A 15982-nucleotide genomic window follows, 5' to 3' on the forward strand; every position below is an offset into this window, starting at 1 on the left:
TGATCTCCCTAGGTGGTGTTCACTTATTTATTCCCCTCACGCTCTCTCGAGATGTATCAGAAGTGTCAGAAGAAGGGCAAAACCTCACGAAAGTTGGAAGCAGCTGCAGCACAAGCCACGGCCCAGCCGGCAGAGGAGCGGAGGCAGGAGGTCAGCTGCAGACCCCAGGGGCATGGTGGACATCTGCCCCTCGCCCCCCATGTGGAGGCAGCAGTAGGCAGCCATCAGGAATTCCCTGCTCCTCCAGGGAGGGCCTGGCACTTGGCCACGGCACGTGGAGGGCTTGGGCAGCCAGAGCCAGCCTCAGCCCCCCGCCTGGCAGGGGAAGGAAGGTTGAACTGCGGAGGGGGAAGCAGCTGTTCACAGCCCTCCTGGGAATGCGGGAGCAAAGCCAGGTGGCAGGGGCTGGGGACGGGGCTGCTGGAGTGGCACCTTTGGAAGGAGGTCACCAAGGCGGTGGCTCAACTCACGGGCAGCACCTTCTGCAGCATGTTGTGGCAGGGATGCTCAGCCTTGCTCCAAGGATGCCATGCATGGTGGAGGGACATTCATCAGGAAGGTCCCCCTCCCTAGGACAAACAGAGGGTGCCTGTCAGATTGAACCTGTGCATGGGCATGGTTGACAGTGCAGCCACACTGCGAGGGATGTAAGATTTCCTAAGCCCTCTTTGAGTTTTTCCTTAACTGTGAGACCCAATCTTTGCATGCAACATTGCAAATGCAGTTAGGAGCTCCCTCACTTGTGGATAGGAGTGGTTTCTTCATGATGCTGGCATGAGGCAGGCATAGAAATGACTCCTGCCAGTTTGGCCACAATCTCCTTTTCCTTTCTGTGTGCTCTCTTCCTCCCCAGCTACCCCCCCTCACACTCTTTCAGTCTTAAATCATTATTTCCATGCTATAAAGAAAAGACATTCAAAGGGTGCAGGAAGGTGAAAGGGTGTTCTTAGAGGTTGGGAGCAAAGTCAGTCCATTAGTATTGCCTACAGCATCTATTCAGCATTTATCAGCAGCTTTTTTCTTTCTTCAGGCATTCTCCATCTCCCTCCCATGCCCTATTTTGAAAAACTAAGGCACATTTAATGACAGGCACATTCTCACATTGCCCAGTCTCCCATAGAGCTCACGGTCATAGTGATAATTCTCCCAAGGAATTTCATTTTCCTCCTCCAACTGTCTCATCAAATGAAACCCCAAATTGCAGTGTCTTCACACTCAGTCCAGCACTCTGCTTTTAATCTACAGGCAGCAGAGTTGTGCACATATGTGGGTCTATGTGTTCATATGTGTGTGTAGAAACCACATGCACTTGTATTTTTCTACATGTCCCTATACACTTGTGCACATGACTTTTTGGGAGGGGTACATGCATTTGTGAGCCTGTAGCGTTTGCAAATGCAACAGTTTTCAAAAATGTATGTATCTGTCTATACGGACCAGGTGGCTTTTCCTCATCTGGACTATGCAAACTCAGATGCAGATCTACAGGGAAGGCTGAAGCAGCTGTGGACAGCTCACTGGGGGTGCCCATGGTGGCACCTGGGCTCCCATTGAGTGGTTTGTCAGCCACACCACCCTTTCTTGCTCAGGCTGGGTCTCATGTATTCTTTAAATGTTTGTTTTTGACTTGTGGAGGACTCTAAAAATGTGAAGTTCCCATCACCTATCCCAAGCTCACGGTTCAGTAGGTTGGGGTTTGCACCCAGAGATGAAGAACACTGAGCACGAGCAGCTGTGCTTTTGCCAAAGATTTGATCAAGGCTCTGGTAATAGGAATGATGATTTTTGGCAGATTTGGGCTGGAACATGCGAGGAAGGTGACGGAAGTGCTTTTCCTGATGTGTTCCTCATCTTCAGCCCCTCCTAGTTCATCACGGGCCAATCATTATATATATGTGTTCTCAATTTTACTCACTCTTCATAAAACTGAATGAGTTAAAAATCCACAGGGCACAAGGCAATGCAATGGTCTCCCCACTTTCCTCATTGTCCATAGTGTCTTGCACAGCAGCCAACTCCTACATTTTTGTTTCTAAAAATACCCTGGGCTAAAGAAAATCAAAATGGCTCCAACCCAAACCACTGTATTTTTCAAGTCTTCCCCATGCAACACAATTTAATGAAAACACTGATACTCATTTACTCTCTTTTCTAGTCAGCGCATTCTTCTTATACCACATTCAAACAACTGTCCGGCAACCCTAATATTTATATTTACTTCCTTCAAATTTGCCTATACTCTTTAAAGTTCAAGTATCACACGAGTGAGTCATTTATCCACCCTTTTGAGAGTACAATGCTAGAAATTCTTTAAGCTTTCTTTTTTCGGCACAACGACATTCCGATACAATCTGAGAATCGGAGAGACACCCTCTGGTCCCACACGAGCCAGGGAACAGGTTTGGCTAGAAAAAAAAAGTTTTCCTCATGTGATGGGCACCCTACCAATCACACACCGCTCTTCTCAAGCAACCTGGGCTCTTTAAAGACCAGGCGAGGCAGGAGAAAGGGGGCTTTTTTTTGGCTGGACAGGTGTGCGTGGTTTTCTGCTGGGAAGCATCACCAGAAGAGAGGGGTGAGTACCTGGCTTTGGTCACCATCTTCTTCTTCATGAGGCAAATCAACGAGAAGCATCTGGTACAAGAAAACAGCCTTTTATGTTAAATGATTTTCATTTCAGACCCTGGGCTGTGTTTAGTATGTGGGAGGCTGGTACCTGGATGAGGTTAACTGCGGATGATTATTAAGCATTTCTTTTTTTCTTCTACCGCAGGCTGCGTCTTCTATATGGCTGTTTTAATTTTTCATATTTTTTTCTCCTAAAGACTAGGGAGGAGGAAATGGGAAAATTAGATCTGTTGCCAACACGTTTGAATGTCAAAAAAAAAATCATCACAGAGAAAGACAAATCCTGTAATTCTTCCTCACTTGTGAAAATAGAAAAGTATATCTATATAAAAAACAAACAAAAAAAAAAACACTCTTGTTTTGGCTCTGCTGAACTAATGAGGGAGAGAGGAAAAAACTACCTCCCAGCTCTATTTCCAAGGTAATTATGCCTGATGATGATTTAGCAGCCGCTTCACTGTTCACATAGGCTCCATTTCATAGCGATCTCTCTTGAAAGGAAACTTAATTAGTCTATGACCCCTGCTTGATGCCGAGCTTTGTTTTTGCTTTATATTTCTCCCCTGGTAGCATAAAATAACTGGCTGGCTCTTCATTTTCTCAGAGTGGCTTGATCCTGGCGAGCAAGCTGCTCTCTGTCAGGGGTGGCTGCCTTTCACTGGCAGGTGGAGTGACGGGAGAGGTTCGGTGGGGCAGGAGGATTGTGTGCATGTGTGCTGGAAATCTTCGCCTCAAAATAAATAAATGATGAATCGACACTTGTAAATCATCCGCCTTTGCAGCAGCAGGGTCCAAAAGACTCATCAATAAAATATTTAATTGCCTCCTCTTAAAGGCAGTATAACTCTGCAGATTTCCCAAACACTTTGAAACTGCCTTTGCTTTTTGAGTCCCTTGGGGGCTTATAAAAAGAAAAAAAAACAGAAAATAGTAATAACAACAGCAATCACGGTAATTAATAATTATGAAGTTGGTTTACTCGAGCCTTGCTGCACGGGACACCCTAGTGGGTTAGTCAGGTCTGTGCCTTGCCTGGGGCATCCTACAGCACCTGCACTGCTCCCCTGATGGCTCCTCCTCGCCAACTTCCCCCCCTTGGCACCCCACCATGGGCGTTTTGCTCGTGCTTGTAGAGACAGGCCTGGGAAAGCCAGAGGGGTAGGAGGAGGTGGCTGGATGGGGTGAAGGGCAGGGCAGGGCCCCTGGGCAAGGATGAGGTTTCAGCGGCTGAAAGGCTGGGTTTGTTTAGTTGTGCTCAAGTGCTTCCGAGCCTTTCAGCTGAGGCAACTGGAGGCTGCAGAATCCATGGGAAACAGTACAAACGCACCCCTTGTCTCTGCCTCCTTGCACAAGGGGAGAAGAAAGCCACGTAGAGTGCAGGCATGATGAAACCCAGGGAGGTAACAGTGGGTGAGGTGAAGTCCTGCGGGGCCCATTCATAGTGCTCAGGCACTGTCCCCACTCCTCTTCCCACCCTCCAGAGGTGCTGCTTTGTGCCAGCCCCTGCACTCCAGGCCAGGAGGGATGTGGGGATGTTATGCCCGTGATGGTGGGCAATGGCTTGAGCACCCCCAGCTGCTGCCCGTGGTGTGAGGGGCTGGGGGTCATCTTGTCCAACCTCTCTGCAGGCTGCCCAGGATGACATCCAGGTGGTTTTTAAATATCTCCAAGGAGGGAAACTCCATAATTCTGTTTGCAAGGAGGACCTAGGGCTTCACAAGGGCTGGGGCTCTTTGTGGAAGCAAATGATGCTCACAGGAGAGGTTCTGGACATCCTTTTGGCTACGGCACTGTGACTCCACCATGAGAACTGGCACAGAACACGTGGCAATGAGAACAGGACCCTCTTCTACATGAGGCAATGCCAAACCGATTCTTACCCATGGGCTTTTTTGGCTATAGATGGAGTAGAAATACAGTAAAGTAGGGGACATTCATCTGTAAGGCTACTGAAATCTTGTCTCAGTCTGTAAAAATAGGGTATAGAGGTTTCAAAAAGTCAGTCAGAGCAATGTGTGTTAATTGATGCATAAGAGGCTGAGTCCTCCCTGTATCAAGGCACTGCTGCCAGCAGTACTTCGTTTGAAAGTCTGCATGGGATTAGTCACCTAAAACACAAGGGCAGATGCCTGACTTTTCAGACAGGAGCTTGGAGAGGATAAGGGAGAAGCTGCAGTCTGTGTTGTGGCCAGGTGTAGGAAGGGGAAGAAGGAGGTGCTGCAGGAAGGCTGTGGGTTTTTGTGGTGCAATGGGAGCAACAGAAACCTTTCCAGAGCTCCTTGGAGCATGAAGCAAAGCCTATGGTAGTGATAATTGAAAACCTTGAAGTGTCACAGCTAACTTACAAGGTCCCCGGGATGTGCTGAGGAACACCGGGTCCATGCAAGCTCACAGCTGAAATCCCAGGACCTTGCCCCCTTCTTGTGTCACAGGTTGAGTTTTTGGATATGTTTTGGATAACAGTTGCAGCTGAAGCTCCTGTCTCTTCAGGGGTTTCCCAGGAGCCCCAGGAAAGTGTGTTTGGGTTGTAAAACTTTCCTTAGCCAGCCCACACAGAAGGCTTCCCTTGTTCTGAAATGATTTGTGTCCGCAGGCACGAGCTGCTGGCGCATGTCTCTCTGGGAGGTGGGAGGAGGACTGCCTGCCAGTGTCACTCCCAGGGGATGGTGGCAAGTCATGCCTGCATGCAGCCTGCCTCGGGCAAGGCAGCACAGGTTTGTCTCATGCCTCTGCAGTCATGCACCTGACCCCAGTGCTGTGCTCTTGCTTAATGCCGCTTAATTCTGAGGGACAAGGAACAGGCCGGATGGGAAGTCACAAATCTCCTGCAGCTTCTTTTAGGTGACCAACCCCATACAGGGTTTGAAATGAAGTCCTAAGATTCTGGAAAGCCTTAAGTTGCCTAGAAGTCTGGCAATTTCGAGTTGATATCTGTGTGGTGGTGATCATTCCCAGCTTTCCTCCCAGCTACAGCATTCTAGGAGATGGGTTTACACCAGGAGAAGAGGTCCCCTTTCTGGGGCTGGTGTGCCTGCAGTAATACCTGGCCAAAGTGAGGCAAGAGAAAGCCAGGTCCTGCCTATAAGAACAAATCCGGGTTGTAAGGAGGCGAGCATGTGGGCTGGGTGGAGAGTTGAAGTGCAAGGGTCTCCAAACAGGTGGCTAGTTAACAAAAATGAAGTAGCTGAGCTGTGCCCTTGGGTAGCCAAGAGCAAGCCAGGTCTAGTTTTCTTCAGTCTGAGTGCTGTTGTTATGCTGCAGGGATGTCTGCAGGAGAGAAGGGGAGGATAAAGACATTTCTGTAGTGTTAAGGAAAGGGTTGTGACTTTGTTAACCACACTTAGCATGATCTGTCGTGCTAGACACATGGCACACTCAGCACAGCTCTCTGCATGGCAGCTGGAGCAGACCTGCTTTTTCACGTGGTAGTCAGAGTTCATGCACCTGCATTCAAGCAGGGAAGATTTCCTTGCTTTTTGGACTGTGCCCTGACTTGTGATGTCTTTTAGCCAGCAATAACTAAAGGCTTTTCTAAAATCCCTGCAAGGATTAAGGCAGTGATTTCTACAGCTTTCAGATATTTGGAGAACCAGTCTGTCTCAGGTTTGTCAGGGTCTGCAGTATTGTACTGCAGACCACATGTGGCCAAGCACTGCCCAGACCTCCAAGGCAGTTGATGTGACTCCTGGCCATGCTGGCTGGCCAACAAATTTGCAAGTTTGGCAGCTTCAGGTTGATCTCATAAGCCTGTACAGAGCTCTGCAGCTTCAGATGTATTGTGCCAGCCTCTGACCACCTGGCTGGTAATAAGAATGACTTCTTACCTGGGAAACAATGGCTACTCATGCTATCTTGGGGAAATACTTGGGGAATTCTTGGGGAATCCCAAAAGTTTTCTGAAGAATCAGAGTTGGTAACCCCAGGAACAAAGGGCAGGAGTGCTGGTACTCCAGCAGGGAGGAGTTCCAGCTGCTTTTTCCTTTGCCAGCTCAAGTTGGGCCCACTTCAGCCTTTCGTTCGTGGTGTCTGTTTTCCTAACCACCCAATAAATGCAGCTGTCTCGGGGTTGGGGTTATTCTTCCTCCCCCTCGCCATGCACACATGCACTCTGTCCCTTTGAAACAAGGGCTCCACCAGCACTGGAATTTGGGCTTGTTTCTCCAAGAGGCCTCACACCTCTGACTAGTGCCTTTATGCCGCTCTCTCTGGAGGGGGGTGAATCCGAGGCGGGGCGCCTGGGCCCAGCCTGCAGGATGTAGCACTCTCAGGAATTTGGTGGGAATGCTGCTTGGCCCGGCTCCCGTGAGCCAGCTGCAGCCTGAGCAGCTCCATCCCTTGCACCTGACCGGGGACAGGGGCCCCAGCTTTGGCTCCTGGCATGGGTGTGAGAGGGAACTACCCTTAGCAAGGTGCTGCCAAGCCCTGCAGTGCCAGCATGTGTGTGATAGAGCTGCAGTTACCAGCATGGTCCTGTGCTGGTGCTGGCTGAGAGGAAATGACCAAAAGGATGGATGGCATGCCCTAGGATAAAGCTGGGTCCTTTGAAGGAGGAGCAACGTGAGAGGTCTGAACTCATCCCTTATCCATTCTGGTGGGTGCTGTTGTGTCTGTGAAAACCTATCCAAAAAGCGAGCTGAAGCCACTGGCTGTGCACAGAGTTACCCCAATCTTGTATAGCTCAACTGTCAGGGAGAGTACGAGTTACCCGCTTCACACCTAGGGAAGTTTGTCCTCTGGAGTGGCGGTACAGAAAGGCTGGCAGGTTCTGTCTATCCTTTTCCATAGGGTAACTTCAATTTCTGAATGAATCTATTGTGCCTGCCTAATTGATGACTGTTTTTATTTTTATTTTTTTTCTTTTTTTTCTCAGGTTGCATGAAGAGCTAAAGATGGCAAAAACTGAAAATGGCGTACGCATCTTTCAGGGTCTATTAATCCTGGGGAACGTGGTCATTGGGGTAAGTGAAGCGGGAGAGGGGTGGGTGGGTGGTGGCTTCCTTCCAGTATGACACTTCTTGAAACAGCATTTCCCAGCCATGAAATCCCTCTTCCCATGTGAAGTCCGCCTGTAAGCAGAGCAGTAGAGTGTGAGAGGAGAGGTAAAGGAGAGCTGCTAAGGTTGGTCAGTAGGGTGGGGAGGGGACAACAAGGAACAGCAGAGACTGATACGCAAGACCAACAGCTCTTCTAGAGGAACAGCCCTTGCTGCTGACCAACATCTTTCCAGCCAGCTCCTTCCATTATAGTGAAGGCAAAAGTTGTGTTAATTCTTTCTTAAAGTACTCAAGATCTAGGCCTAACATTTCAGGTCTAAGCTGGGTGAGTTCAACTTGCAATCCTTGTGTTAAGGCACAGTAAAAGAGGTTGTAGAGTTGGACAGAGGAGGAATTGAGGAGCTCCTGTTGGGCAGGAGGGTGAAAGAAACAAATGTAGTCTGCTTCTTTTTGTGTCTTTATTTCTTTGAGGAAGCTTGATTTAATGGATTTCCTCAACTTGTACTTCTCAGATGTGTGGTATTGCCCTGACAGCGGAGTGCATCTACTTTGTGTCCGATCCCCATGGTCTCTACCCTCTGCTGGAAGCCACAGAAAATGATGACATCTATGCTGCTGCCTGGATTGGCATCTTCGTTGGCTTTGCACTCGTTGCTCTGTCTATCCTTGGCATCATAGCAGTCATTAAGTCCAACAGGACTTTGCTGCTGGTGGTAAGTGTAGCAAAGTTTTCCCACTGATTCCTGACAAAATGAAAAAAAAAAAAGGCTGGTTTAGTTTCCCTGCTCACCTTGATAATCACCCACCGAGCAAAGACAGCTTTTATTAGTGAAGAGGAGCCAAAGTTTCTTCTCCACCATGGCTGTGTTCTCCCACAAGGTGATACCTGTGAGGACACGCATGACAAACTCCCAAGCCAGGACGAGGGAATTAATAGTGAGAGCCACAATGGAGGTTTAAACTCACGGGCTTGACCCTGACCTTGCCCTGAAGCCATGCAGAAACACTTGTGCAATCACATGCGGCTGAGATGTGGTTTAGATTCTTGTTTCTCCCCACCCCCTACTGCCTTTCAGCTGTCATGTACCATTCAGTTTAGGAGCTGATAAGTAATGACTGCTTTACAAGGCATTAGTATGTGTTAGTATACCAAATATGGGTGCAACTGACAACATTATACATCAGTGAGCAAGCAGAAATTACAGGGGTGAGGACAGAGAGCTTTGGATAAGCCAAAGACAATGTTAAGACGTGAACAAAACTCTATATAATTTCTTACTTAGTCCTTCAGGTTGACAGTGGTGAACTTAATTGGTGCTTGCATTAAGGGTAGAGCTGAAAACTATGCAATCAGCTCTCTCTTGAATTAATGTAGGATGGCAGGGTGTCTGTTTTAAACAGGAGACACTTAGAGATCTGAGCTCTTGTGCCAGAGAATTCGCTAAAAAACAGCTGATGGAAGAGAATTTCTGAATTTTAGTGTCTTGGCTGAAACCCAAGGCTGTGGTATAAGAGAAAACAGAGAATGCAGGGGGCAGAAGCTGGGGTAAAAAAAAAAAAAAAACAATGCCCTGAATATGAGGAAAAATAAATAAATTGAAAAATAAATAAATTAGAAAATAAAAAATAAAAAAAGTGAGAGGAGAAATAGACGCATGAAAACTGCAAAAGGAATATGGAAAAAGCTAAAAGGAGTTGTGCTAAGAAAGGAAGAGAAGCAGGTGAGAGGTTCTCTTGAGGATCAGTTTTCATGAAGGATCTTTGCTTACAGAGTAAGAGTGCTGAGGAAATCTGATGATGCTGGGGAAATCCTGAGATCAGTAGGATCTGATCAACCCGTTGAATTTCACCTTCTTTTTCCATAAAGTACGAGGTCTCCTGCTAGAATTGAATAGCTTCTTGCTGAAAAGCTTTTAGCTTGCAAGTGGAAGTGAAAGGAGGAGATGTGGCACAAAAATAATTTGCCAATGAAATACAGCGATGAAAATGGCTAATGTTATTCTAGGGTATATCGGGCAAAGTATTTTCCATAAAGACAGGGTGGCATTAATGCCATTCAATGAGGTTCTGATGAAATTACGTCTGTGAGATGGAGTACAATTCTCATCATTTACCTTCAGGAAAGCAGGCTGCAAACTGAAACAAGTACAGAGAAGGGCTACATGAATGTTTAGAGGAGAAGACTGGGGAGACTAAGATAGTCTGTCTTCTTCTGGCTTGAACAGGAGTCAGGGCTTAATCTTGAAAAATACAGAACTGGAAGAAACTGCTTAACTAAGCCAATTCTGCTCTCTCTCTCTCCCACAGTATATTGTTCTGATGCTGATCACTTTTGCATTTGAAATGGCTTCTTGCATCACAGCAGCAACTCACCGAGACTTTGTGAGTATTGCTTTCCTCATGTGTTCATGCAACCACATCAGAAAATGTTGCAGTTCTACAGCATGCTGACTCCTGTTCAGTAGAGTAACTGGCCTGTGTGGTGGTACACTGTAAGCTCAAAGGACTACTGCTGAGATACAGTAAGACCCCACAAGGGAAACCTTCAGCCTCATTATTCTAATGAAGGAAATATCTTTGTTGTTTTTAACATAGTTTTGTTATTTTTGATATTTTAAAATGTTTATAACCTTGCATCTAAGGAAATAATAGCGTGGGTTAGCTGAATCATCAATACAGTGTTTAGTCTTTCAGCTACAGGCTGATTAATCTATCACACATGCAGAAGACACATCTTCTGCATTGCCACAGGCAGTGTTACTAGTGAGGGAAAGACTATGTGGGTAACTGCAGATATTGGTGGGGGGAAATGACCTGTGGCATTTCAGCTCGAGGCAGCATATCAAGTGCAACCTATAGCTTCTGCACATCTCCTGTGATCTGACATCTGGAGGGACCTGCTCAAGATTCATGCTCAAGATCTATGTTTTTGTTGCTCCTGCTCCTTCAGTCTAGCTCGTTACCCTCCTCTGTGTAAAACTGGGAGGGGGAAATCTTCATTCCTCTTCTCTGTCAGGACACTGACATAAGCAAACAAACCCACTCCAAATAACCCCATATTTGCTTTGCATGGCCACTTAATTACATAGTTCCTTCATTCTTTTCTTCTTTTTTTTTTTTTTTTTTCTGCAGCTCACACCAAATCTCTTCTTGAAGCAGATGCTGGAGAGGTATCAGAAGCCAGACGCGGACAATAACAATGACAAATGGATGAGTGAAGGGGTCACAAAGACATGGGATAAACTCATGCTTCAGGTAATAATAACACTGAAAATGCTCGTTAATGACTAAATGCCCTGCAGCTCTGGAATTTCAAGTCCTCCTTGGGGCCACTCACTAATAAAGAGGATGGTATCTGCCTTGAACCTTAAATGAAGTCCTGCCACACTCCCTATTTCACTTGTTTATCTGATGGCAGACTCTCAAAGGCAGGAACTTCAAGAATCTTTCCCATAAATTCATGGTTAATGACTAACTAGCCATGTGCAGGGTCCGGTCTTGTGCAGGGCCATGATCTTGGCTGTTGAAGATCATTCCCTTCTCTCTCCCCACAGAATCAGTGCTGTGGAGTGCACGGGCCCTCTGACTGGCAGGAGTACACATCTGCCTTCCGCATGACGCACAGTGATGCTGACTTCCCTTGGCCACACAATTGCTGCATCTTGGATTCTCGAGGGTCTCCCATCAACCTTGATGGCTGCAAACTTGGAGTCCCTGGGTTCTATAAGAGCAATGTAAGGTTTTCTCTGCTTTTCCAATTAACTCGTGTTGGTCAAAGGTGCCTTGATGGAAGGGAAGGAAACAAGGAATAGCCTTCCTCCTCTACTGTAAGCTACAGGTGCTGAAAAGGTTTCTGGAGGAGAAGCAATGCCTGTAGGGTCCTCGTCATGTTGAACACAGGGCAGATTGTGATAAAGGCATTTCTGATAAAACATTATTTAGAAAACTCTTCCAGTGCCAACTATGGCATCTTCTACATGCAGGTGGACAGCAGCTAAACCAAACTTAACCCAAAGATACAACATGAGTGAGCAAGTCAGCAGTTCTCCTCTTCAAGGCAGTTGCCATAACCAATGGAGAACAGATGTCAGGGGAGGATGAAGAGGCTGTCTTCTGGCATGGTGCCCCAGGAAATGAATAGTAGGGCATCTCTGAAAAGTGGAAGTTGTTTCCTGTGGGGACATCCAGTTACTGAACGCATCACTTGCTGAGCTTTTCAGTAGAACAGCTTTTCCTATTCAGACAAATTGTTAGGTCATGAGCTAACAGACATTTCTAGAGGGTGTTCAAGTTTCCAAATTTGCCTACACCTTCTTGATTATGGAGGCCATCTCTTTGTTGGCTGTTTGATTACATATGTTTATTTGGCGTGTGGATGGCACAGAGAATTGTTCTTGAAGTGTTTAAGATGGATCTACTTTGTATTTGGAGCTAGAAACAGATAGGCATTCTGCAAGTTGTCAATAAGCAGTTCAGTTCTGGTTTGTCTTCTTGAGTTACCCAAATTAAAATAGGAGAGAAACATGCCACTTGACTCTCTCTTAGAGGTGGATGACCTTGTAACTTAGCAGCAAAAGCTCAAAGCTGGTGTTGATTCAGGCATGGTTGTCTTACAGGGTTGTTATGCTGCTATTTCTGGGCCAATGAACAGACAAGCCTGGGGTGTTGCCTGGTTTGGTTTTGCCATCCTCTGCTGGACTGTGAGTACTTAATATTTGCTTTTATTTCTGCTTCTCTTTCCTTGCTGTCCCACACCCAGTTGGGTGGAGGTAGATGACAGCTGACACATTTTTAAAAAAATCTGTAGATGATGGTTATTTATTTGTCACCAATCTGCTTGTAGCCAGTTCCACTAACAGGGCTACATTCAGAAGTTCCCCTCCATCCTGGCTCCCACACTCGAAGAGCTAAACGGCCTGCCAGCCTGCCGTGGCTTGCTGCCACCTCAGTAATACAGCACAGCAAACACAAAATGCAGATACTTGTTTTTTAAGGGTATTGGATCGTCTGATCTGCAATCATGACAGATAATCCTGTATCTGGTTTGAAGACTTTGCATGTGTGTTTCAGGTGCTCTGGGTTCATCAGCTTCATGACAGATAATCCCCAGTGAGCTGAGTGATGCAGTCAACTAGTTACATCTGCACATATCTTCTTTCTTTCTTTAAGCTTCTTGTGCCTGAATGGACCTTGTTTATCAAAGTCCATTGTTGCTCTCTTCTATCAGTAGGACTACATGGGACTCGGGGGAGAGGTGTGGAGAAAGAAAGGGGAGTAGAGAGACTTAGTAGTCTTGTCTTTTCAGTTCTTTGTCCTCCTTGGTACCATGTTCTACTGGAGCAGAATCGAATACTGAAGGCCTGGTGTCCTCAGCGTTGTCCTGAAGCACTCCGTGAAACTGCATTCATTTGTCTCCTGCTCCATGCTCCTTGTGCCACTGAGGATTTGAAGTTTTCCTGCTACCTCTCCCATATTACTTTTGCCCCTCCAAAAACCTGAAACACTGAGTTGATCCTTCCAGGAAAGAACCTTCTTGTCCCTTCTTTGCCCCTTGTTCTGCCTCCCAGCTGAGGTACAGTCCTTCTGCTGTTCAAGAAATCCTTGGAGCATAAGATAAGAAATGGTCCGATTTGTTCTGTGATGACATCAGAGAGGAAAATGCCCAGATATGTTTGCTCCAGAAAAGTCTGTCTCTAAAACTTGGCTGAGTGTAAATCGTAATGCTAAAGGCTCTGGCAAGGGCTGTATGAGCAAAGCTGTAACCTCCTGTGACCAATAAAGATGGACACTGCAAGGGAGAAGACTGGAGAACTCCCTAATATATTTTATCTTTCAACTTCTGTTCCTGGTCTCTGTCACCTCATGCCTTTGAGTAAGGCAGATTCTCTTAGAGTTTAAGTGTGTCAGCAGTAAAGACGTATCACAGATGAAAAGTCTGTTGCTAGTCAGGCCCAACAAAAGGCCAGCTCACTCCTCTGCAATACGCTGCCTGCATTCAGGCCTACCTCCTGTGACCGATGAAACTGCTGCCTGTTCTCCTGCCTTCAGAAGTGCCAGTTCATGAAAAGCTCCTCTTGCTAGCAAGCAACTCCACCAAAATCTACATGTACTTCACAGAAGATTTCACTAGAATTTGTGCAGAATACAAGGGGTCCTGTGCGGTAGTTGGCTTTGTGGAAGTGGCAATCCCACATCCGTAGATCACCGTGCTTCTTGTGTCAGCTACCTACGTGTACATGGTCATGTCTCATGTGTACTCCTCCTCCCACATCCCCAGATAAGGCAGGACAGGCATCAAATAATGCCAACAATCTTGTGAAAAATGCCAGGTCCTTAGTGAGCCAAGTCCAATTGTTGCATCAACAGTTACAAATCTCACTCGGTTCAATAGTGGCAGTTTACTTTGGCCCAGACTGATCTGGTGTCTTTCCTAGTGGATGTTTCAGTTACACGTGTAATGTAAACGTGCTCCCATGTAGAGCATTTTAAGGTGAAGCCTCTTCCCAAGGTGTTCTGGCTCAGGTTGTGACAGTTTGCCAGCTGCTGTGATGCCTTGTTTTTTGTATATTTGCCAAAATGCTAATTAAAAAGAAGTGGAAGTGAAATTTTCCTTTTGCTCATGATTCTGTGTTTGGGAAGGGGAAACGATGAAGGCCTGTATCTGGGACACCCTGGGCAGTGCACTCTGTAGTCCTGTAAGCCCATCCCGAAGGTCTGAGTATGCAGTGCCCTGATGTATGGTGCTACAGTATGTCTGCAGCTCAATAGTCCCTCACTAGAGCACTGCTGGAGAAAAAGAGGGTGAATAGCTTGAAGGAGAAGCAAGTCTCGGTAGCACAGAAAGGTTTTTCTTTATGTGCGTGCCTTCGAAAAGGAAAATCCCCACGGACCAGCCATCCTAGTAGGGGAGACCACATGCAAAAGTCTTGTTTCAGTGGGGTGGTGATGGTTTTTGAGAGACCAGACTCTCAGCAATTTCTATAAGGACTGCCTTGTCTTCAGTGCTTTTTTGTGAGACTTGAGGACATGACTAGTCCACGGGGACTGTGTATGTCAGTGGTTGGGGTTTGTCTTATGAATGCCTTTTGTTTGTGTGTGTGTTTCTGAGAGCTACAATCATACAAAGATCTAAATAAATCTGAAGAGAATTGGTGTCTGCCTAGGATAGGCAGCAACAGGAAAGACTTAGTTAAATACTACTTGCTGTGAACTGCAAATCCCTGCCTACTACATCAGAGGAGAGGAGAGGAGAGGAGAGGAGAGGAGAGGAGAGGAGAGGAGAGGAGAGGAGAGGAGAGGAGAGGAGAGGAGAGGAGAGGAGAGGAGAGGAGAGGAGAGGAGAGGAGAGGAGAGGAGAGGAGAGGAGAGGAGAGGAGGGGAGGGGAGGGGAGGGGAGGGGAGAGGACAGGAGACAAATGGGGGAATAAGGACAAAATGCAGCGACAATGCCTCTGTCCTTTTGGCTTGTCCAAATCCCTCTAATAACTTCTCAGTCATGAGAGCCTTCGTGGATAGTTTCTCACCTGCCTAAAGATCTCTTGATTGAGTTATTTCTACAACCCAAGTAGCTCTGAAAATGAGTAACATGACCGGTATGGAACATGTTAGAGACTAGCAAGGCCTTCTGCGTGTGGTTGTGGCTGGAGATATGGCCTGCAGAAAACTTTAAGACCACAGTAATAACTGACTTCAAACATTATTTTCTCATCTGGTCTTTTACTTCAGACCCAGAAGTCTCTTTCTTCCTTCACCATCTAAATGTGCTGTGATTATAGCACTGCTCTCAATATAGAGAAAATGCTGTAGGATTTTATAGGAGAAGAGGAACCGATAATAGCTTGAACAGACTATTGCAGTATTAACTGCTCCAACCAGTTGCAGATGATATTATTGACCTATGGCATAAATGGCAGTTTAAGCCAATAAAATTTGGGTTCAAGTTTACCTTCTGCTTTTTGAGCCTTTAGCTCACTTGGCACATTTGAACTAAGGTGGGAGAAGAAGACTGGGCTGGTGGCAGAATGACGCTGAGCATGCTTTTGAAAAATCCTGCACAGCTTTTTCTGGTTTTTCAGCTTCTGAAGGTTGATTCCAATCTCTACAAGTTCCCTACCTGGGATGCCAGGGGAGGGTGAGGAAGGGATGGAGTCCATGACAGGAATGGTGGTGAACTGGTTCGTGTGTTGGCTGTGGCTTGTAAAGAAATCCTGATCATTCTCAGCTATTTGGATTTCTGCCGGAGGTTATGGCTGTAACTGGTCATCAGAGCAGGCAATGTCCATAGACGTATGAAACTGGACTAAGTTTGCTGGACTAAGACAAGATGACGAAAAAAATCTACCAGATGGAAGTTGGGTGGT

At 46.5% G+C, this 15982-nt stretch overlaps 1 protein-coding gene across 1 annotated transcript; it reads left to right on the top strand.

Annotated features, from left to right (window-relative positions):
- The first annotated feature begins 2432 nt into the window (after positions 1-2432).
- Positions 2433-14227, top strand: UPK1B (uroplakin 1B). Its single transcript, XM_040571357.1, has 8 exons — positions 2433-2575; positions 7499-7586; positions 8135-8335; positions 9930-10004; positions 10755-10877; positions 11177-11356; positions 12239-12322; positions 12928-14227. Exons 2-8 carry the CDS (start codon positions 7518-7520, stop codon positions 12976-12978), a joined length of 783 nt encoding a protein of 260 aa, XP_040427291.1. The 5' UTR covers positions 2433-2575; positions 7499-7517; the 3' UTR covers positions 12979-14227.
- Positions 14228-15982: the final 1755 nt, after the last annotated feature.

The sequence above is a fragment of the Cygnus olor genome, chromosome 1, assembly GCF_009769625.2.
Source record: "Cygnus olor isolate bCygOlo1 chromosome 1, bCygOlo1.pri.v2, whole genome shotgun sequence".
Classification (NCBI taxonomy): domain Eukaryota; kingdom Metazoa; phylum Chordata; class Aves; order Anseriformes; family Anatidae; genus Cygnus; species Cygnus olor.